This window comes from Zosterops lateralis (genome assembly GCF_965231275.1).
Source record: "Zosterops lateralis genome assembly, chromosome: 1".
NCBI lineage: Eukaryota > Metazoa > Chordata > Aves > Passeriformes > Zosteropidae > Zosterops > Zosterops lateralis.
In genome coordinates this window covers 146,611,795-146,634,894 of record NC_139762.1, presented here as the reverse complement: position 1 = coordinate 146,634,894, position 23,100 = coordinate 146,611,795, and the positions used below count along the sequence as shown (strand labels likewise).

At 42.5% G+C, this 23,100-nt stretch overlaps 1 protein-coding gene across 1 annotated transcript in view; it reads left to right on the top strand.

Moving 5' to 3' along the window:
* The window catches only part of EXT1 (exostosin glycosyltransferase 1), a gene marked incomplete at its 5' end in the record, with an annotated part of 180,897 nt that extends 168,188 nt beyond the window's left edge, over positions 1-12,709 (top strand). The window contains 3 exons of the mRNA XM_083860594.1: positions 3,166-3,326; positions 4,321-4,492; positions 7,044-12,709. Coding sequence (XP_083716720.1) covers positions 3,166-3,326; positions 4,321-4,492; positions 7,044-7,229 — 519 coding nt within the window. The 3' untranslated portion in view covers positions 7,230-12,709. The remainder of the gene's footprint in view (positions 1-3,165; positions 3,327-4,320; positions 4,493-7,043) is intronic.
* Between the last annotated feature and the right edge of the window lie 10,391 nt (positions 12,710-23,100).

The following is a 23,100-nucleotide window of genomic DNA, read 5'->3' as shown; positions in this document are numbered from 1 at the left end:
CGAGTGTCTGTGCCAAGAGCAAGATAGCACTAAGAGAAGAAAAATACTGTAGAAAACCAATTTTTACAACTGGAATGAGTATTGATTTCTAGAACCTCTTCCTGAGAACCACAAGGGAAACCAATGACAGTTTATATAGAGTGCAATATTTGGGAAATACATTATTAATGATGGCCAGGGAATAGCTTGAAAAACTCGATTTTCTTTTGTTTTTCCTTTTTGTCTCCATGTTCATGGTCATTCTGCTCTCCCCACTTCACCTTCATAAAAATGCATTTCTGTCAGTGATGGGGATCTTTCACTGATGCTGCCACTACTTATATGTCAGTGAAGAAATGCGTAACATTAGTCTTCAGTCACTGCTATATACCCTAAGATGTCACTGAATTTGTTCTAAATGGATGAGATTGCAACTGCTCTTCTTCCCTGTACAGATGTTGTGCTGTGGTTAGACTGCTCAAGAAACAGCCTTGGTAGCCCTCTTTTGCTTCAAAAATGAAAGAAATAGTTGACATTGAACCTGTTTGATACCAATGTTACACCTTGATAGTTTCTGCCAGATGAGGTAGAATATGGTTGCTGCCAGAACACTTCTGTGCAAAGCCCTGCACAGCCCAAAGAAACCCCAAAGCAATAAAAAGCATTTCTTCTTGGGCTGGACTTCCTAAGCAGCTTGTTGCTCAGGATGAAGGGTCCAATCTTGACTGCCCTGGGGATCATGGTAATACTTCTGTGGGACTTCATTGAACTGACAGGGTATTTCCAGCAATCTAGCCTGTGGATTCCGTGAGGATTTGAGACTTTGTTTTAACCAGTGTTTAGTCATCCTCCAGACTTCAGAGTCATACAGGCTTCTGGAACACATATGAAATAAATAGTGTTTCTCAGTCAACTTGGCCATGTTTTACCCTAAACATTTTGAAGCACAAATACTTGTTGTCGTGTGAGACAACCTACACTTTTCGTTGTGGCTTTGTTGCTTTGCTGTTTCTTTGTTGCTCCCGTGAGCAACTTGCAGCTGATCCTGTGTGTTTGCTCAGTGGGTATTTGCTCCACGAGCCTCCTGGTCCTTGTGCTGCAGACAGAACCAGCTGGCCAGCTCTTGCTAGAACCCACCTTGCAGCTCCAGCATGTCTCTGCCAGTGTGCCAGCACCAGCAGCTCTGCTTGGTGGCTCTCCATGAAGAGCTGGGGGACCTCCCTATTGTTTCACTTCCCCCACAGCACAGCTTACGCAAATGCGATGTGACATTTCCTTTGAAACTGGCTACAAGGCCCAGAAAAGGCAATTTAGAAACGTGGTCAAAGACAATCACATTCCCGTTGAGAGCAGCAGTCACCAGGCACATCCTCCAGACTGTCTGACCCCAGTAGTAAAGGTTTTCCATTCTCAACAGAACGGCGCGTAATTGTTCTGTGAGAGGAGCTGTTCCACATGCACAGAGGGGTGTGTACGTGGGAAGTCCTTAGAAATCAGTCTAGGTCATGATCCAGAGGTTTAAGAGCCTGCCAGCTTGGTTAGATTTTCCTGGTGATCAGCTGAGAGTGGCAGTGCTGCTGGAAATTACTTAGGATGAGACCTGAGGGGTTTTTTTAACAAAGGGAATTTTCTCTTAGGGTGGTTGCTTTAGTGCATCTCTCTAGTGCAAGGGCAGATAGTTGAAAGCACAAGAGAGGGCAGTGGGTGCAGCAATTTTATTATTTATTTAAGCTTGAGATTCTCAGACTTCTCTAAATAAAACAGATGTCACGTTTTATGGGAAAGGCCTTTATAGGGAAAGAAACCCTTCAGTTCTTTCATGTGGTATTGATTTGGATGAGATCAGAACTATCACAACGGTAACTGGTTTGTGTATATTGTCTTTCTGGTTGGCCTCAGATTCCTTGAAACAACTTTAAAGAAAATAACCAGGCCCTAACTTTTATTTCAGCCCATGTGTGATTCTTCTGTTTCATAAAAACACTTCTAAATGTGAGAAGTCTGACAGTAATCAACACAAAATGGGACTGTTCTCAGAGCAGCTATTCTTTATCTAAACTCTGCACCCTTAATGTTGACTGCATTCTTGGAAGGCTTTTCAAATATATTTGAGCAAAGTTTTAGGTCCCTCTGGTACTGAGGGGAACCTAATGTGCAGTGCAGAAACAAAGCCCTCTTTTTTGGGGTTTGACTAGGGCAATTAGAATTGTGTATAACTCTTAAAAATGTCAGTCAAGCCTGAGCTCCAGAATCTAAGTTGAAGGGGAGAGGCTGCCAACCATTGATAAAATCCTTTCAAATGTATTTTTACCAAACTCTTCTCAAATATAATCCTGGCCATCCTTTGACAAACTACCCCAATCATTTCTTTCCTTATATCACTAGATTTTGTTCGGTAGGATCATGGGGTAGCAATATCCTGCCACTTCTCAATTCTCAGAGTTTTGAGTTATTAAAATACTTACAGCAAGAAAATAAAATTTAAAAAATGCCATTGGCAGCATTTGACATACTCTTGTGGCTTATACAATATAAAGCATTTTTCTTAAAGTTTAGGTTCTTTATGCCATTTAACTAAATGGGAATTTCATCTTTGTCTTTATTAAGCTATATGTTGAACCTTTTTGGTTGTATTGACATCTTGAAAGTATGACTGACATGGTCTTCAGAAGGCTCAAAACAGCTGGAAAACATGAAAGGACTCCACACTGACTGTCTGTTTTATTCTCACTGAACTGCCTTTAACATTTAAAGTGTTTGACTCCTGATTTTCCAAACTCTGTGTTAATAGTGATAAAATGGTAGGTGCAATGCCCAAAGATGTGCAGAAATTTCAGTTTACCACCTAGCTATTACCCCTTGGTGTTGCATCGAGGTATAAACACATGCACCTACACCCATTCTTTCTGTAACTTGAAAAGGTTTGATATGTAAAGGGCAAGCTTGAAAATGTTAATGTAATGCTGTGATGCTCTAGACTCCCTTTAACAGGAACCATTAAAATGTGCATAATTATAGGGCAAAATGTCAAGCAGTCAGTTTAATTTACTGATGAATACACAGAATTACTGTTTTGCAACAGTTCCAAGATTTTGAATTGTGAATTAGTGGCAAGGTAGTATTTTGTTTTGTTGACATTTGCTGAAGCAGTTTCGGTATTCATTTGGCCTGTACCTTTGTCCGCAGGTGGATTTTGCCTTTACAGTTTGGCAGAGCTTTCCAGAGAGGATTGTAGGGTATCCTGCACGCAGTCACTTCTGGGACAACACTAAGGAAAGGTGGGGGTATACCTCCAAATGGACTAATGACTATTCCATGGTATTGACAGGAGCTGCTATTTACCACAAGTAAGAATCCAGAGCATCTGCTATCCTTCTTCTGTATGAAACAAAATAGTAAAGAGGGGGTGGGGTGTGAAGAACATTCTTCCGGGGAGGGGGAAAAAATGGAAAGATAGTAAGTGGGTCTACTTTTTATGGGGTAATAATTTAAGTTCTTGGTTTAGCTCTGGGGATCTGGTAATCATTATTGCACTTGTTGGGTCTCTTTGAAGTCACTTGTGTTTTGAGGCAGTTGGACTGCTCTTTTTAACATGAGGAATTACACACTTCAAAGAGTTCCCGAATTCATTAAGCTGCTTGGCTGAATGGCCTGTAGCATTGCAGAAAGGAGGTTACTTTCAGACCAGCTCTGGGTATGTGTTGGCTAACAGCTGCAGACTGTAGCAAAGTCTTCTGGCTACTCTAGAAATGTAGCACAATGGGCATGTGGCTGCTCAGTATATTGCAGCATGTTGGAGAAAACCTATGTTGTTAGAACTTCAGCAGACCAAAGTCCCCTCTACATTTGAAGAAAAAGAAAATTCTGGAATCTCTAATCCAATACCCCCACAAAGGAGAAGACAGGCCACAGGGGTTGATATAGACCCAAAAGACAATAATTTCAACAATAAGAACAGTAGTAGGGCAGTTTTAATGAGAGTTCTTTCCAACTGAAGAGTTTGGAAAGAAAATATAGAGGATAAATTCATCAGTGTTGTCTCTCACATTGTAGCACTGTGGGGCTCTCCTTCTTGCTTGTCCATTATCTTGATACTTAGGCCCACATTGTTTCTTTCAACTTGGTTACAAAAATGGTGTATGTTCTCCTTCTCCTTTAGCACTGTTTACTGTCTTGATGAGAAACTAATTTCTTTTCCCTTCTTCTTGGAGGGTGAGACCAAAGAAAGGAAGTGCTGTACTGGGAGTTGAGTACAAAACTTGGGTCTCACCTGAGATAGAAATGTCCTGGATAGCTGAAAGCCCAGTGACTTGTATTAATAACACTCCTGTTGGTTTTCAGATATTATCACTACCTGTACACTCATTACCTGCCTGCCAGCCTAAAGAATATGGTGGACCAACTGGCCAATTGTGAGGACATTCTAATGAATTTTTTGGTGTCAGCCGTGACAAAATTGCCTCCAATCAAAGTAACACAGAAAAAACAGTATAAAGAGACCATGATGGGACAGGTATGTAATCACAGCATGTTTCAGCAGTTGGGATATATTATAATAATGTAACAGGTTCCCTTCTAGGTTAGGCTTACACAGTGATACAATTCTGTCAAATATTTTTGCAGTTTTCAGTTTAGCAGAACTGTAAATAGACTCTAGATATGTTTATTATAATGAAGAAAAAGCAAAATAGCAAATATCTACTGTGGATGCTGCTTCTCTTCATAGTTTTCTGACACAGTGTTATTCATGGTGATCTCAAACTCCTGGAACTGATGATTGTGGTGACTGAATTTCAGTTAAACTCTAATTTTCTACTTAAGTATTTTAGACCCAAGTCCTAGTCATGGAATGCTAGAAGCGTACATAAATTCTAGAAAGATTTTCTATTTTTTATTATTAATTAATATAATGTACCAGGCTGTCCCTGTGCTGTTTTAAATTATATAGTGTGATTCAAGCACTGACACTGAACTGTCACAACAGAGATAATTTGTGATATGCAAGTGTTTTTTTTCCCCACAGGGAACATTTTATCCCACAGCCATGCCATCACTCACTAGCAGCCATGAAGTGCTTGCTTTAGGTCCTCTTCCAGCTACTGGATAAGCCCTCTGTCATTGCAGAAGTACCTCTAGTAGCAGGGATACAGAGTAGTGTGGGGACACTTGTCCTCCTACCCTGTGTGAGAGAACAATGAGGGGAATAGCAAGTCCTGCAAAACCTGCAAGTCGTGAACAGCCTCCCATCTGTGCTGCCACAGTGTCTGTGATCTCAGTGCAAACAGTACCATGATGACTAGGGGGCAGGTAAAAGAAGGACCCTCAATATCCCCCTCACATTTTCTCTTGGTAGCATTACTTGGATCTTTGACTGGGGAGTTGCCCTGCCAGTTTGTAAACTCCATTATCTCTGTTTCACTGCACTTGCACCTGAGGTACCATTAGCATTGGTAACATTCAGCCATTCTGACTCATTTGGGTGCCCAGGAGACCTTCTGTGAACGAGAAGGTGCCATCCAGAGCGTACCTATTGCTTCCAGTTTCAGCTTCACCTCTCCACAGGGCTGTGCTTTGGCTGTTTGGCAAAGCCTGAGTATTCATTTTTCATCTTACAGCACGGGTGACTCGAGTCAGCCATGAACTATAACTCTCTCCTAAAGACAAGTTGTTCCTGCAGCTTTGGGAAATGTAATGGGCCATGTTCATAATTCCTTGAAAGACAAATAAAAAATTAACATAACCTCAGTGTTGTGACAGAGATGAATAGTCATATGGAAATTCAGTGTTAATGGCCAGAATATCTACTATAATCCTCTAGCAACAAGCTTTTACTTGCTCTTTAGTGGCTCTGTATAATCAGGAGACTGTAATCAATGCACATTATAACCTGCCATTTGAGCTAAACCGGACAAGCCTTGGACCAAGATCAAATCTGGTGCCACAGTCATTTGGCAAGTCCCCGACTTTATCTCTTTCTTCATGTTTTAATTTACATCCTTTGACTTCATTAATTTATATTTGTTTTTAAAGTATAGTGGAAACATAAGTGCTATAGAGAGATGCATGGGAAGTGGCACAAAAACCCCCTAGGTTCTCAACATTCATGCTTTATCTTAAATAATAGTTTTATTATGTTTATAAATGTTCTTTAGGTACAGACAAAGAATAATAGCAGCTTTAGAGCTGCTGGGGCCTTTTTTTTCCCAGAGCTGCTGAGTTTCAATGGACTTCCACAGGGATTACAGCTGCCCTGAACTTTGGAAAATCATGCCAGAATATTTTGCATGTGTGCAGTCAAAGACCATCGTGTTTTCCATGGGTCAGAGTTTAATATGCTGCAGTGTGGTACTCCAGTTCATTGTTTTGTCTGTGAGGCAGTGCTGTTTGATGCACTGGACTTGGCCAGTGGGATTCCTGGAAGCACCTTGCTTTACACTGCAGGGTACCTACACACATGAGTAATGCCAAGCACATAAGGACATCTACTCAGATACAAGCTGGTTGAAATTACTTGTGCATCAATTTCTGCAGATCTGAACTGCAAAAGTTCAGGTTTGAGCCTGAATAATTGTTTTCCTCCTATGGCCGAATACCATGGGCAGCAACTGGCCTGGACATGCACCTTTGCTGGAAAGCAGTAGCCTTCTTTTTTTTCCTGGTGGTTTTTGAGGACTTCTTGTATCTCTGAAATAGCTGGAGGGTTTGAAGAAAAGAAGAGTGAGAGATAGGGTGAAATAGAGTGCTAGCAAGATATGGGAGGGCTGCCTGTGGGTGTTGTGTTCCAACACAATGAAGATGAAGGCTGGCTCATGGTTGAACTCCTGTTTCCATGCTGCCCTGTGCTCTGCTCTGTTTGGGAAGTCAGGGGTGTCCAGCTCACCACCACTGGATCTGCTGTGGGCACGAAGTTCTTCCCTCTCTTAGAACCCCACAAGCAGGATCCAGCCACCACAGAGCAACACACCCCTGGCACAGCTGGGCTCCATGGTGTCCTCCTGGCCCAGGTCCCACCATTCCCGCCATCCTGTGTGCCAACCCTGATCTCTGCTCTCCTCTCCCCACAGACGTCCCGGGCCTCACGCTGGGCCGATCCCGACCACTTTGCCCAGCGGCAGAGCTGCATGAACACTTTTGCCAGCTGGTTTGGCTATATGCCGCTGATCCACTCGCAGATGAGGCTCGACCCCGTCCTCTTCAAAGACCAGGTCTCCATCCTGAGGAAGAAGTACCGAGACATCGAGCGACTCTGAGGACGCTGCTGAGGGGGCCGAGCCGCCCTCCCCGGTGTGGGAGCCAGACTGTGCCAGCCCCGACCCCGCCAGCCGCGTCCCGGTGCCGGCTGCTCCGGACCGTGCCCCACCCGCCGGCAGGCTGCTGTCCCCGGGACTAGGTCGTGTACAGTTTCATTATGGAACATTAAATAATTATTTTTGAAATGATTGCTATGCAGGTTTAAACTTTTTTAATGATCAAAAAAAAAAAAAAACAAACAAAAAAACAAACCCTATTAAAAAGAGAGTTCTTTCTTTAATCAAAATTGTGTTGGTTGTGAATATTTCAGAACTGGCATTTCTTTCTTTTATGCATTTGATTGTCAATGCAATTTTCATTCCTTTTTCCCTGCACGGTTGAACGCTGGAATCTCACTGGGAGAAAATGCAGCAGGTTTGGAAACAAACTGAGCACAAACAGGACAGAGCTGAAGTATTAATATTTCTCATTCACCACCGACTTTTTTTTTCCTGTTTTCCCCAAGCCAGTAGCAGCCCCTATGGCTAAATTCCTTTGGACAGCCCAGTGAGAGGGTTGGTCCTTCTGGCTGGGGACCTCTATTTTAAAGGCAATCAGCCTTGCCTTGAAGGGAGAGAGGAGCATTACTGTGGAGAGCGTGACATGGAGCACAGGGACACACAAGCACAGCAGGGCTGCAGGGCCGTGTGTTGTGTCCATAGAGGCACATCCTGGGTGTCCCTGCCCATGGATGGCAGAGCACCTCGGGGCAGTCAGCACAGCCAGCATGGTGGTCCTGTGGGACACCCAGAGCCTGAGCACATCCCTGCTGCAGGCAGTGGTGCCACTTGGCAGCTAAACATCCAGAAGTAGCTTCGTTCTGAGGGTAAAAGGAGTGTTGACAGAAAGAAAGAAAGCATGTTGGTTGTTGCAGTGTAGGAATTTGGCCTGTAACTGGCTTATTTGAAATCAAAACATGGGCTTCTGTTCTTTTCTTTTGGTTGTTTGTTTTTTGTTTTTTTTTTTTTTTTTTTTTTTTTTTTTTTTTTTTTGGTTTTTTTTTTTTTTGTTTTGTTTTTTTTTTTTTTTTTTTTTTGTTTTTTTTTTTTTTTTTGTTGGTTTTTTTTTGTTTTGGTTTGTGGTTTTTTTTGTTGTTTTTTTTGTTTTTTTGGGTTTTTGTTTTGTTTTGGTTTGGTTTTTTTTGGAAGTGCAAATATATAGAAAAATTCCCTCATGGAGGTCTGACACCTGAAGTAAAGCATATGGTCAGACACTGGGTCCTGGCAGCAGTGGTGTTCCAGGCATGCTTGGGGCAGGGTAACTCACACAAAAAACCTGCTTCTGAAAGATGAGTGCTGCTCATGCTCCAAAATGGTTTAGCATTTCAAATATAAGTATTTTAAATTGCAATATTCCAGTTGTTTATTTCTTTGTAATCCTTTCTTATTTATGTGTTTCTTTACATTGAAGAATGAAAACAGAAGCAGTGATTTGGGTCAGGAAGATGCCATTCCAGTTTGCTAAGAAAATAAGCACTTTAAAAATGTTTCAAACCCTCCTGTTTTGGGGTGCTCTGTAATTATCCCCACCCCAAGAGGAGCTCTGTTAAGTCACAGCAAGAGTGTTTAGTGCTGAGGCCCAGAAGACCAGCAAGCCTTTCTATACCTCATTTCTTTGTAAGCAGGCAATCTGGCAGCAGGGATGAAGAGTAGTGACTCTTGAGTCACTACCAGTCACATCTAGTAGGAATGAAGAGTAATTGGACCAGAATGACCACTTGTTTCGTTCAGGCTCAGGCACCAATTCAATGTGCAGCTTTAAGCAACTCACATAACCAGGGCATGCCTCAGTTTCCTCTTTGTAAAAGTAATAATTACTGGTTGTAGAGAGAATGCTGTGAAGCTTAAATAATTTCTCTTGCTGGTAAGATCATTATCCCCAAATGGAAAGTTGCTGTAAAAGTGAAAAGTACACATTACTAAATGTTGAATGCAACCTGACAGGTAAAGACTTGCAGAGAGTGCTTTGCTTTACAAATGTATTGCAATATTTGAATAGAGCACATCAAACTAAGACAGGACCATCAGGTTCCTGACATTTTGTTTTAGAATCATAGAATGGTTTGGGTTTGAAGGAATATTGAGGAGCATCTTGTTCCAACCCCCCTGCCACATCTTCCACTAGACCAGGTTGCTCAGAGCCCCATCCAGCCTGGCCTTGGACACCTCCAGCGTGTTCTGGGCAACCTGTTCCAGTGCCTCACTACCCTCACAGTAAATATTTTCTTCCTAATATCTGATCTAAATCTACCTTCTTTCAGTTTATGACCATTACCCCATGTCCTATCACTACATGCCCTTGTAAATCTGTACCAAATCTTTAAAGAATCTGCCAAAACATGTGAGACTGGAGCTAGTGACTTAAGCTGCTGAAAGGAAGAGGTGCCACTTTTCCTTCAATTCCTGTTCTCTCCCAGTCCCTGGCCATGCAGTCTCACCTGACACCTTCTGCTATGGTGGTGGCCACCAAATGCTTCTGTGAGCCCATTCAGCTCTCTAAACTCATGGAAAACTGTCCAGTGATTTATTGGATCTTTCTAATACCATTTTAGAGAGTTAAATCAGCATGTGGAGGGAAATGTGAAGAGACTGCAGTAGGTAGGCAAGTCCAGGGAGGGAAGGGGAGCAGGATATGTTTCTGTCTGTGTTAGGGTGAGCTGGTAATTCAAGATGCTCACATCTTGTAAGAATCTGAACCTCACTTTCATGTGCTCTCAGGTTTGTGTTTAGTGATATGCATGGACAGGTGAAATCCAGTAATTTGATTTTCCAGAGTGAATGGCTCTGTGGCTCCCATGGCAGTTTTCCTCTAGGAGATCATGTAGCTCGTTCAAGGACTGGAATAGACCTACTACTTAGACTTGCTTTTTGGAGAATGTGCCAAACGCTGGATGAGGTTTGCAGGGCTCAAGTTTTGCTCATGTGCCATGTGCAGGTGAGTGAGCACCCATGTCCACAAGAGCATCTGCACCTCCGGGAAGCGGTCACTGATCTGTAGCCAGCAAGAGGGACCCGTGCTAAAACAAAATTACAGTTCTGCTTGGGTTTTAGTAAATGCCATTTGGGAGCACGTGGGTTGGAGTTTCAGTTGGAAAGGGAGTAAGTAACTAACTATTTTTGGAGTGCAGCAAGTCAGGCCAAGCTTTTAAGCTGTTTGACATTCTGTTATCGTCACTTTTTGGGGTGGCTGAAAGAGACTGCTAAAGCTCACTCTCAGTGTGATTCGAGGCCCCTTGTGTTTACTGATTGCTAATTAAAGAAGTAACAATGGAAGGCTTAGCTCCAGAAGGGATGTGGATAGGTAGGAGCGTTTCTCTTTGCTGCGCGTTGCCCGGGTGCAGTCGTCCTGCTGGGAAGGAATGTCCCTCACGGCCAGTCTGGAGAGCGCCCATCAGTCTCTGTGTCCACAGCCCCGGGACCCAGGGGGAGAGCTGGACACAGACCCAGCTCAGAGACTCACTGTGGCCATCACTGGCCAATGCTCCTAAGGACAGCAGGAAAAGCCTCCCGCATCTACCTGTGTTGGACAGAGCTGTGTTGTTTCCTTAGTGAACGAAATCACTCTTTCGTCGTGTCCTTGGTGCAAGTTAATGGTTCTTTATTCTTTTTTTATCCTCTCCCAATTCAGATGGTGCTGAAACAAGGTTCATTCCTTGTTGCTCCTTTTGTAGGTTTTTTTTATTATTATTTTTCATTAACAGCAGGCTATGTTAGCCTTTACTTTACAGGTACTTGAATGCCTGATGACTTGACTGAGTGTTACGCATGTGGCCTTTTGTAAAGGTTACTGACCTTAATTTAATCAGGGGTGAGATGGGTGGATGAATGTGAATAGATCCATGCCATTAAAACAGAATAGAAGTAGGGATTAGAGTCTGGGAGAACTGATGAATTTTTAATTGAATTTATTAAAGGAAAAAAGAAACCAAAACCCTTCCCAGTTATAATTTGAATGAGACCTATTACTGGGGAAAGGTTTCATGAGAAAAATGCGACACAAAAATAGGGGCAAACATCCAAGATAGAAAGTGCCTGGCACTCCTTGCAGTCCCTTGGGGCTGCACAAGGTTTTATTTGCCCTCTTTCTATTTTCTGAGAATCTGTAATTATTACCATACCTTTTTCTAGATGTGAATGTTTAAGCTTTGTCATAATTTCATAGTGAACACACTGGTGTGCTAATGCATGGCTATTGAGCACTTTGATCTTTTCCATTGGAAAACGTCAAGGATTTGATCAATTTCAGGTTGCAATTTTTCTTTTACAGCCAGTTTTGGCACAGAAATTAATCTTTCACCAATGAGAGCCTTTTAAAATAGCTCATTTACCAAAAGATGTTGTTTGGAGAATGGAAGTCACCATTTGAAGCAATGAAAGAAAGAGCTAGATGTAGACTCAGATTTTTAAAAAATCTTTACATGCCCAGTGTAAAATGTTGTGTCCTCCTCTTTTGCACTCCCCTGCTGAAACTAAAAGAATACTCAATGTTTGCCATAACGTCTGTTATCAATTGACAACAATTTGTTAATTCCTCCACTTAAACATCCTCTTACAGCAGAGGGTAGTCTGGTTGTCTGCTCTTTTTTTTTATTTTATTTTTTTATTACTGGGCAGGCTCTGATGTCTGTTCTGGAAATGTGGCCTTCAAGGGCATCAGCCTGACAGAGCCATTTCCCTGGGCATTAGTGGGATTTCACAGGATGGACCTGTGGTCTTCCAAGAAGGGACCTGCCCCACACAGGGTCTTACCTGGTGTCTGCTAGAAATAAAATTGCATCTTCCAAAATTTTGTACATCTCACCCTTGTTTAAAACTAAGTCAAGCTGGCCTTTATACCACTATTTTAACCATCTTCACACACATTTTTTAAGTTGGAATTAAATTAGAGGGAGTTAAATTAGGCAAGATTTAAACTGGAGGGGGGTGGGGGGTATAGGACTCATCAGATGCTTTGAGATGCTCCCTCCCACTCTTTCACCACGTTTTTAGTGATTATTTCACAGTGGGTTAGTGATGATCCAATGGGCCTTGCGACCTTGTACATAATTCTGTATATTTATTTTGAGAGAAAATATGTATAGTGTTTGGATTATGGGAATGGAAACCTGAAATGGGAATTCTTAGGTCGGCAAATGTAAAGCAAAAAAAGCAAACAAAAATACAATCTTATTTTGTATAAAATGTACATTTTTGAGAAAATTTTTCTAATGCATTACCAATGTTTTCATAGTGCTGCCACATCTTTTTTAAAGTGTTTCTCCCTCTTTGTTTGACTATTGACAACATGGTGCAATTAAACCTAAAGCAAATGTGTGAGTGAGAGAAAAAGAAAGAATGAGAAATTTAAAAGCCATATTATTGGTTTACTTCATTAACTTGTATACCATCATAGGTTTACCATCTAAGATAGGTTGGTTTTATAGATAGTGTCACCAAAGACTTTTTTTCTTCAGATTTATTTTGAAAAGTTGTTAATAAAGGACGTACATTTCTGTTGCAGCGTGTTCTTATTTTTAAAGTAGAATAACAAATCTTGCTTTGGTTCTTGAGAATGCAAATTTGGGAGCACAATTGCCACATGTCTCAAGTCTGGGGTCATTAAATGAAAGGTGCTTTATCTGCTTTCTCCTCAGCCTGAACTGAGCATTGGCTCTGTGTACACCTTGTGTCTCTGTTGCATTGACAAACATGTGGTGTAGCATGTATACACAGTGTCCTAATCCAGCAGCACTGACAGGTGTTTGCTGTCATACCTGAGGGCAGAACTTCTGGTCTGTGTCACTTGTGTAAAGCAGGACAGTATCCCTGCAGTGTGACACAGTCATTGGTAGGAACGGTGACTTTTAGAAGGAGTCACTGTAATGTGTTCGTGCAAAAATAATCTCTCCATCAGCTTGGAGGCCTTTGAAGAGTGATCCTGCAGGCTGAGAATATATTATTGATTTATGACCCATATTTATTGTTAGGGAGGTACAGAAGCCTGTCACAGTCACAGGGGTTTGCATTCAGCCCACCTGACTCTGTATGTGCACAGAGCATCCTCTCTCTCTGTGTCAGAGCTTGGCCTTGCTGTCTCCCTGCACAGCTGACAAACAGAACAAAGAACTGCTCAGGATTATTCTCCTCACCTGTTTCAGACATGGGCTCAAGCATGAGATGATTTATGCCTCACGTGTGCTGGTTTCTCTCTGCTGATGGTCCAAGCACACCATTGCAGGATCTGCAGCACAGAGGCCAACATCTGGTCAGACGAATCCCACACTGGGAAAGCTCCTGCTAACGCTGGTGGGCCCAAGAGCATGACTTGTACATTGGAGGGCTTAGTCACTGGTTTGTTCCCAACAGAGATGTTCAGGCTGACCTCATCCCTTCTGGGTTTCAGACTGCCAGGGCATGGAGGTCAGTCCATTTGTTCTGCCAGTCATGGAAGACTGATGTACCTTGGGAAGAGGTTGAAAGATTTGAGTCTGCTCTTCTGGTTTTCAGTGCCACTACAGATTCCTTCAAAACAGTGTCCTGGCAGCGTGGGTTTGATACTGGCTATGGGCTCCCTGCCAGAAAATAAATACAAAATGTTTCCTTGAAAATTACCTGACAACACTCCTTCAGCAGCACTTGAATTCTGTGTTTTTGCAATGTTATTTATACAAAACAGTTTGTGGTGGAATTAATTTGATTAAATGCAAGTAGCTACATCTGTAGAAACCACCAGAAGACTGTTGTCTCCATTGGCATTGAGCATGGACTGACTGGTGTAGAGCTGTAGTCTGAAACCTGACTTTCATGCTGCATTTACCTTGGAGGTGGGGATTTAAATGTGGGGGTGGAGTGTGTCAGGTCCTCATCTGCCCCTTACAGCTTTATGTCATTTGAAAAGGGTCCAGTTTGTGTGCTCCAGTGTGGCCTATGATGTGAACTAAAATGAGGTAAAGGAGAAAACTTGGATAGTCACCTCAGGAGTGCAATGTTGACCTGAACCAAACCCCTGCTGTCACAGTGCACCCCTCAGTAGCCTGCAGAGGCAGTGGAGATCAAATCCAAAATCAATCAGGTGAGTAGGATCCTTCAAGACTTCTGCCCCCTTCATCTCTGCTATATAAAAAAGTGGTCCATAAAGGAAGAAAAGCCTCCACTGGAGATCTCTGTGTTGATGTGCTGAGGGAATCCCATGCTGGTGTCTGTTTTGCCTGCTAGCCTGCCACACTGGCAATGAAAACTATTCTTAGCTGGAATGCACCAAAGTCAGGTCTGTGAAGTCCCTGGGACCTTCCTTCCTTACATGAAATAGGGATCTGCCCCAAAATACTTAGAACATAATAAGTTCGACTTTGAACGCACTCTTGAGAGCTTTTTCTGAATAAGCTCACTGAAGCCCATTGTGCAGTCACTTGAATGGAGGTAGATAAGAGAGTTGGCACTGATCAACGCCTTGTTTTATTTTGGTTTTTAAATGATTAGCAGAGAGAAAAGAAACAAGTGTCTGCTTTCCCTTTCTAAAGCTGGTATCCACAATGTTATCAGAGAGAAACAGATTTTACTCAAGATTTTGAGCAGTGTGAGGTGATATTCTAGTCACTGCATGATATGGTTTATTCCACACTTCATTTCCCTGCATGACTTCCAGGGCTGTGTGCAGGTTTTATGAGCTGCCAGCTCCAGGTACTGCTAGTTCTGGTAAGCTGAATTTGCACATCACCTGCATTTCTATTGCACATTAAGGCTGGATGGCTGCTCCATGCTGCAGGGGCTGCTCTGTGCAGCTTCAGCTCTTACCTGTCTCCTGTCTGTAATTAACTATTGTCTTGCTGGTGGTGGTGAAGCAATTTAAGGAACAGCTATATTTCTTTCCAGAAAATGTAAGTTAAAGCCATTTCTGAGATTTCACAAGAAGAATGTAGTGTTAAAACAAACTGCTGAGGTAATGACTGCAAAAAAACCCCACTTTTTCAAAGTTGCAGCAGAAATAAGAATTTTGAGCCCGTAAAATATTTTCCCTCAGGTTTCCCTCCACAGAATCAGCTCCCATCCACAATCATAAACCAACCACAAATCAGTTTCTGGCAATTGAGACATACATTCTGAGTTTTCTTTGCTTCTAAGATGGATCCACAGTCAGTTCCTCCTTGTATTAAGCATCCTGAGGTCTGTGGCAGCCCCAGGGAAGATTTCATTTGGTAACCCTGTAGATGACTGAAAAGGTCCTACATTTTTAGGAAGAATTTAGGGCCTGTTAGGACGTCTTCATAGAATCATGGAATGGTTTGCTTTGGAAGAGACATTAAAGATCATCTAGTTCATTTAGACCATCTTGACTTGGAGAGATACCTGCAGTAATTATGGTCAGATGCTTCCAAATGTTCAGCTTTTAGTTCCACTATAGTCTGCTATGTGGATACTAGGCTGAGTCTTTTTCTGAAAATCTGTCCCATTTTACAGTCTCATCACCTGAACTTCTGTGGAGCTGCACAATGCAGTAGGTAAGGTGTGCATGACTGCCATATCCATACCATTGCTACCACTGATGGAGCATCAGGGACCTGGGAAGACAGTATGAAAATGGAGAAGTTGAGAGTACCTGAAACTGTATTCAAAACCCAAGAATTTAAAACAGAGTAATGGAGGTCAATATATCAGGAAAAGAGACAGATTTTCCTATTGCTTTGATTGGTGTAAATCCCTCTTGTTTGTGCTGAAGACAATGGATTGTTATCAGCCCAAGAAAGGGCAGAATTAGACTTTCAAAGAATGAAGTTAAGATACCTTTTTATCCAGTGGTATCTTGATACTGGTAGATAACAATGCACATTTACAACAGCACCTTGTGAATGGTTGCCAGGAAAATGCAGTCCTCTGCTTTCCCTGAAACAGGCAGTTAGAGTACTATGTTAATGCCAGCCAGTGACTACATTAAGATTATTTTTAATATCCAGGAAATCCTCAAGAGAAGCTAAAATAAAACATGTGTCACAATATAATTTTTAAGGAAAATGTATACCAGTTCATTGCAATTCCATTTCCCTCACAGCCTTAATAGAATCGTTGCTACTAGGAGTAAAACTGAGTCTAGCTCAGGAAGATCTAAAAATTGGGATTGTTTATGATACCAAGCAATAATGTTGTTTTCAAAATCCATGGATGATATAAATGCAATCCCTTTAAGTGTTGAAATCTGTTTAGTTCACTCCAAAGGCAGATAAGTCAAATGTATATTTTTGTCTTCCTCTCTTAGAGCAGGGCCAAATTCTGCTCTCAGCATCACTGGAGTGAATCCAAAATTATTGCAGTGTTCCTCATGTCTTCCCTGAGCCCAGTCTGGGGTCTCACAGGAGATTAGTGACCTCCCTTAGCTGTGAGGCATTGGGGTGAGCATGGCTTGGGCCTGACACTGCCCCTCAAAGTGGCTTTGCTGTGCTTCTTGTGCTGTTGAGCAACACAAGTCCAGAAGTGGGACATGATCACAGGTGGGGATGGGGCTTATCCTCCCTGAATTCCATTTTATCGCCCTAGTAACAGAATTCAAGTCTGATACATTTAGAGGGGTAATGTCAGAAGTAACCGAAGTCTTGAGGAAGATGTTTTTCATGTAATAAGATCAAGGACTGCTTGATATGATTCCTGGTCTTTGGGTAGGACTCTTGCTCCACTTTCCAACTCTTCTAATGATTTAGTCTGAGGTAAAAAACCATTTAACCTCTCTGCACCTCACTGTTCCTAAAGAGCAAGTGGGTATTCATAAATACCCTCATTTTGCAATGAAGAATGTAAACTTCAGGAGTTCATAGCTCATACTTTCTGGTCCTCAAGTGAAACAGTCAGTCTAAGGGTAAATTTTTGTTAAGACATGCAGAAGCCCTGGAACTGGTATGAATAGGGGAGTGTAGTGATGCATTCCTTACACCTCCAGCAGGTGCTTCCAAATAGGGAAAGAGTTTCAGTTTACCTTTAGACATTTTAAGAAGTTTAGTTAGAAAGTTCTGTGGGTTTCTCACTGTAATTGGCTTGGAGTTAGCACAGGAGCATAGACTGGGCTCCAGGAATGTAACTCAGAGTCTGTTGTTCATCTCATTGGGCCAAGGGCCAAAAAGCCCACCTAAACTGTTAAGAACTAAAGAGAGAGAACAAAGAAACTCCATACTTTTCGAAGTGTTGTAGCAAGTAGGAGGCTTGTCTCTATACTGTGCTCAGCTGTACCTTTGTTTTTGTATCATTTTCCTTCTTTATTAAAACCTTTTTGATTTTTCAAGACACACTCGATCGAGCTGTCTCACTAATTAATTTTTGCCACATCTCTGCCAGGCTGGACCCTCAGAGGTGTGGGCATGACCCATAGGGGAGAGCACTGGGTGTGACTGCTTCTAAACCCCTTCATTGCATGTGTGGTTGTAGTTTCTACTCATTTATTCTATTTAATCTCTTAATTGAAGAAAAGATTTGGAAAAACATAATGATTTTTGGAGAGATGCAGCAATAACAGTATCACAGTCATAACCGCTTACAAAAATGGTTGAAAGTCATTAATCCTGCATAACAAAGGGGCACATTTTTGAGGTCCAGTCTTGTAAGGCATGGCTACCCCAGCCTGTTGAATCCCAACTCATTACAGTTATGGATATACATTGTCTGCAAGTCCAGCTGTTCTGGAGGTTATCCATGTCCTCGTGTTACACATGTCCATGTAGTAGCAAGGGAAAAAAAGGTGAATCAATGTCAGGACAAGGAGTCCAGCTTTGCCAACAACTAGCATCTTTCTAGAGCTGTGTTGTCTTTTTTATATCTCCACAGCTCTGACATTGTATATCCCCCCGGGTGTAAGGTAAATGAAGAAATCTGAGCCTTTACGTAGCCCTTGAATTTGAACTTTCTGAGGATAGCCTGACTAGTTTGTGTGTTTGGACTGATGCCATGTAAATGAGTGAAGTCCTGCTGTATTTTGCAGCTGGCACACTTATTTAATTTTCCAAGGTTGCACCAATCCAAGTTTTCTTGGATTTTTGGTTTAAAATAAAATTTTAAAACATAGATTAAAATAAAATAAAACTAGCAGCTGTGTTGTTTCAGTCAAACCAAACTAAGGAAATTATCAGAATTTATTTATGATCCCTGACTGCTCATCCTGAGAAGACAAACTCAGTGGGAATGTGGAGTCAGTGCCAAGCTGAGGTCTGGAAGGTGCAGTCAAAAACTAGTGTGCCAGCAGGAAAGGGTGTGTTTGTGTGTGTGCATGCAGAAATGATGGAAAAAATACAGAGGTGCCCAGACAATTTGTTTTGCATCCTGAAATTTTCCAGCAATGGCCTCTAGTGCTTTTCATGTGTTATGCATCAAATGTGATCAGCCACATGGCACAGTATGGTGAAGTAAATGCATTGGGTCACTAAAGTGCAGTAAGTGCCATTTACTGCATCGATTTAATTCTGTCCCTAGTCAAACTTATAATAACTGTCTCTCTCCCTTACTGCTCCTTTCCCTTTTCACTTTACTGCTGAGCAGGCAATAGCATCTATTTTCTTGCCCAACAGAGTAACTCAGCCTAGCTGATAGCCCTAGCCTGCTGCCATCCATCCTGCCTTGAGCAATGCAATAGATCAGAGCCTGTAAATACTCCAGGCTGGCAACCTGCATGGGCTCAGCATGGGTTTGGTGAGCCTGAAAAGCCAAAGGCTTCTTTCACCATGGCAGCTCTGGTACTAGAGAAATTCAAACCTGCCCACAATGATTTTTTTCTCTTGTAAGCCACACTTTTTCTGTGGAAGCTTTCCATTAGCAGAGCAGGAGTTGTGCAGGATGAAAGATGCAGGTATGGTATCGTGGTTGGGATTGAGTCTGGAGAATGGATGTCTCTGTCAGCAGAGTTTCTTCTGCAGGAATTTGTTTATGTCATTTGCACTCTGTCCCCATTTCCCCCTGTACCACTGTGTAAGTGCAGTGCCAAAGCAGATTGGAGGTCAGTGCTCAGATTAATTCTCCATGTAGAAAAAAGCAATTTCTTTCTTTCCTTTTTTCCCCTCTCAAGTGCTTACACAACCTCCGTTTTTACTAAAGAGTGCTGACTCTTTCCTTTTTCACTTTAAATTTCCAAAACACTGGTTTAAGTGTGCTCTGTCTTGCACTCCTTTGCAATTATCCCTTTTAATCTGGTTACAAGGTTATGCTACTTCAAATTTAAATCACATCATATTAGGGGGTTTTGCAAACCTTGTGTGAACAATGAACTTTTCACATGTAACTCCAGAATCTCCTTGAATCCAAAAGAATCCCTTTGACTCTGTGACAGAAAGTTAGTGAGCGAATACTCGGAAGTAAGGCGGCCCATTTCAACCCACAGCATAATTAATTAATTCCAATGCTTCAGCATGGATTGGGCAGTGAGGAAGGTGCTGCTGGATAAAATCTTTGCAGCAGTGCTGCTCCTGGAAGCCTCAGTTTCCCTCTCTGTGCTCCAAAGCAGCCAACTTCAAAGAGGTCCCCATAAAATATGCTATGGTACAATTTTACCCACAGAGTACATAATTGGTTTAAACTGATTTTATTGTGTTTCTATTAAGGTTCTACAGCTCCTGTCTTTCCCATCTGAAGTGTCCTCATAAAATGAGGCTGACGTGGACCCAGGAATAGGGCCAATTCTACTGGTAAGCTCCAGCTTCTTTGTGCCAATTTACTGACAAAGCAGCTGCAAACCCAGTCCTGCTGGGTTTATATTTCCTCTGCTGCACCAGAGTGGCTCTCAGCAGCTGGGGCACAGCAGAAAATGGGGACCTTGATGTTTAATATCTACTGTGTGTCCTCTGCCAGGGATGTAGATCTTGCCCTTGCAAGGAGATTTGCAGCACATCTTTCCCCTGTGGCTGCTGTAATTGTATATTCATTGAGGGCATCTGGAGGTGTCCCCCTGGGGCACCAGTGCACTGTAGCTTTGCTACTGACAGGAGTGCAGCCCTGAGTTTTTCCTCACTAGGTGTCTAGTGCATTTAAAAATACTTAAGGGAAAGAAAGGGACAACCTAATAATGCTGAAGGTACCAATAAAAACATAAAGCTGCCATTGGATCAGCTCAAGAGTGAGGAACAGCCAAGAGCTGGCTGAGTCTTTAGTGAGTTGGGGTGGTGAGATGAGCCCAGGATGGACCATGGCCTTGGCAGTGGGGCCTGATGGGGCAGTGGCACTCTCATAGGGCTGCTGTGTATTCTGGGGAGCCAGAGCTGTTCCCCAGATACTTCAGAGAGGCTCCTTGTGCAGACAGAGGAGGAGGAAAGGGTAGGGACAAAGGCACTTCACAGGGAAGCTGTGAGGTGAGAACTAAGGGAAAGGAGACTTCCAAGCATTGGCTTCCCATTTCCACACTGACTGCTCCATTGCAGAGCCTATTTCTTTGTCTGCTTCTTCCTCTCTTCACTCTTTTTCCCTTTTTTTTTTTTCTTTCTTTTTATTTTTTCTTTCTTTCTTTCTTTCTTTATTTTTTTTAATTTTTTTTTTTTTAAGATATTCACATTTTATGACTAATTAACAATTAATTTGGCTAGAGAGCAAGTGAACAGAAAGATGTGGTAGAACATATGGAGGAACACGCTGTGCTTGGTCCCTGCAGATCTGAACTGAGAAGCAAGGTCCAGGAATAATCAGTTTATGAGCAGAATAGGCTGGAAATAAACTTTGGAAGAGGAAGAGGAGATAAATAGGAACTGAATTCCATGTCATTTCTCCCTGAAAAATGCAGACAAGGTGAAGAAAAGCCCTAAGGAATCATTAAAAAGATATGAGAGCAAACAGGGTAAGTGGCAAAGGTTTCCAAACTGAAAAGGAAAGAGAAGACAAACTGGAACAGATTTTTTTTGTAAAGAGCAAAAGCATCAAAATTATATTTCACAAAATCACGGAATCAAGTAGTTTAGAAACAAACTGTGAGATCGGCAAGTCCAACCTATGACCTAACATGACCTTGTCAATCAGACCATGGAGCTCAGTGCCACATCCAGTCCTTCCTTAAACACCTCCAGGGACAGTGACTCTACCACCTTCCTGGGCAACCCATCCCAATCCCTAGACACCTTTTCTGTGAAGAAATTCTTCCTAATACCCAACCTAAACCTCCCCTGGCACAGCTTAAGACTCTGTATAGCCATGAGAGAACAGTGGGTGTTCTGTCCTGGGGGATTTCAGGGACTGGAAGGAGACAAACCCCAACCTGCTGGTGGAGGTGAGAGGGGTGTGAGAAGGAAGTGAGCTGGAGCAGAAGGCCACTTGTTATTTGTTTGGTTTCTTTTGCAAGAAATCCCTGGAAAAAAAGGCTTGTATGGGACAAGCTGAGGATTTGAAGAACAGGAAAAAAAAGTCTGCTTGAGTCTGGATTGGGTCATATCACAAACTTGTTTAGCAAAGACAGCAGATAAGAGCTGTCTCTGAGACACAGAAATTTGTGATTTCTATGTGATTTCTACCATCAATATTTTATAACATGCTAATAAAGGCATCAAGCCCTGCTGCTGGACTAAGGCATGCTGGCCCCAGAGCCACGACTTCACTGTTTGGTCCAAAGAAAGGGAATGGAGGGAACAGAGGAGAGCAGGGAGAGCTTGCACGTACCCTGGACTGAAAATGGGGAAAGGCCAGGAAATGACTCCAGCTATGGAGCTAGAACAGCACAGGGTCTGTTCTCCAGGCCTGAGGCTGAATGTCACAGTTTGGCTTGCATCCACTCACCTTTTTTTTTTTTTTCTTCCTTCTCTTTCCACCCTCAAACCCAATATGCATGTGGTCAGATGCTGGTAGGGACAGTTCTTAACCTGTACCATCCCTAAAATGGTGTGTGGGTGATGTCTGGGGGACAGGGAGCTGCAACAGGCCAGATCTACACCAGGCACTCTGTTAGTGGGCAGGAGCACAGGCAGCTGGGTGCTCTGACCCTGCAGAAACACTGCCAAGATATTCATGGACTTGGACAGGGGATCTAGAATACAAAGCCAATGCTTGGTGATGCCTGAGGAGCACAAACAGCCAGAAAAACCACCAGAGCAGAGGACATGTTGTACAGATGGCTTAGTGCAGTTCTTTGATTTGGTAGATCCTGATTTTGCTTTTCATGCATGTTGGTGGCATTGGCCAAGGTCAAGAGGTGTCTCCATGCCAGCAGGAGAAGGGTCTCCCTGAGGTGCTATGGCTGCTGGGTCCCTGCCCTTCCTTCTCCTTCCACTCATGGCTGCCACCTCCTGGGATGGGAATATTCTGGAGGTCAGACTGTTCTCACTGCCCCTGCCTTGGGCTACACTGGATCACAGCCATGATCTCCTGAGGAGGGAATAGCTCCCTGCCATTCTCATTCCCTCTTACTGGGCTATTCAGAGACATGATTTTTCCCCCAGGGCTCAGCCATTTAAGCACCTGCACATAAGGGTCAAATTTCCTGAAGTGCTCATCAGGCAGCTGCCTCCCCTGGGACACAATCATAGATTTTTTTTTTTTTTTTTTTTTTTTTTTTTTTTTAAAAAAAAAAAAAAAAAAAAAAAAAAAAAAAAAAAAAAAAAAAAAAAAAGCTGAACTGTTCAGAAAGATCCAGCCATTTGTAAGAGCATATGAGCAATGATGGTTCTTTATTTTATCCTTAGTGTTGTGCCCATGTCCTGATAATTTCTATAAAATTAACTCCTTCATTTCCCCCTTGGAAGAACAGAATAATTTTCTTCGTGTTTTCTTCAGAAGCTGAAGATGCTGATGGAAGATGAAGGCTTCAGATTCCCTCCCTGTCTTGGAGCACCAAGAAGTTGTTTGCTCAATTGACCCTACTGGCAAAAATTGAATTCCTGTTTTGCTCTGTGTTAACAGATGGGTACTGGATGAA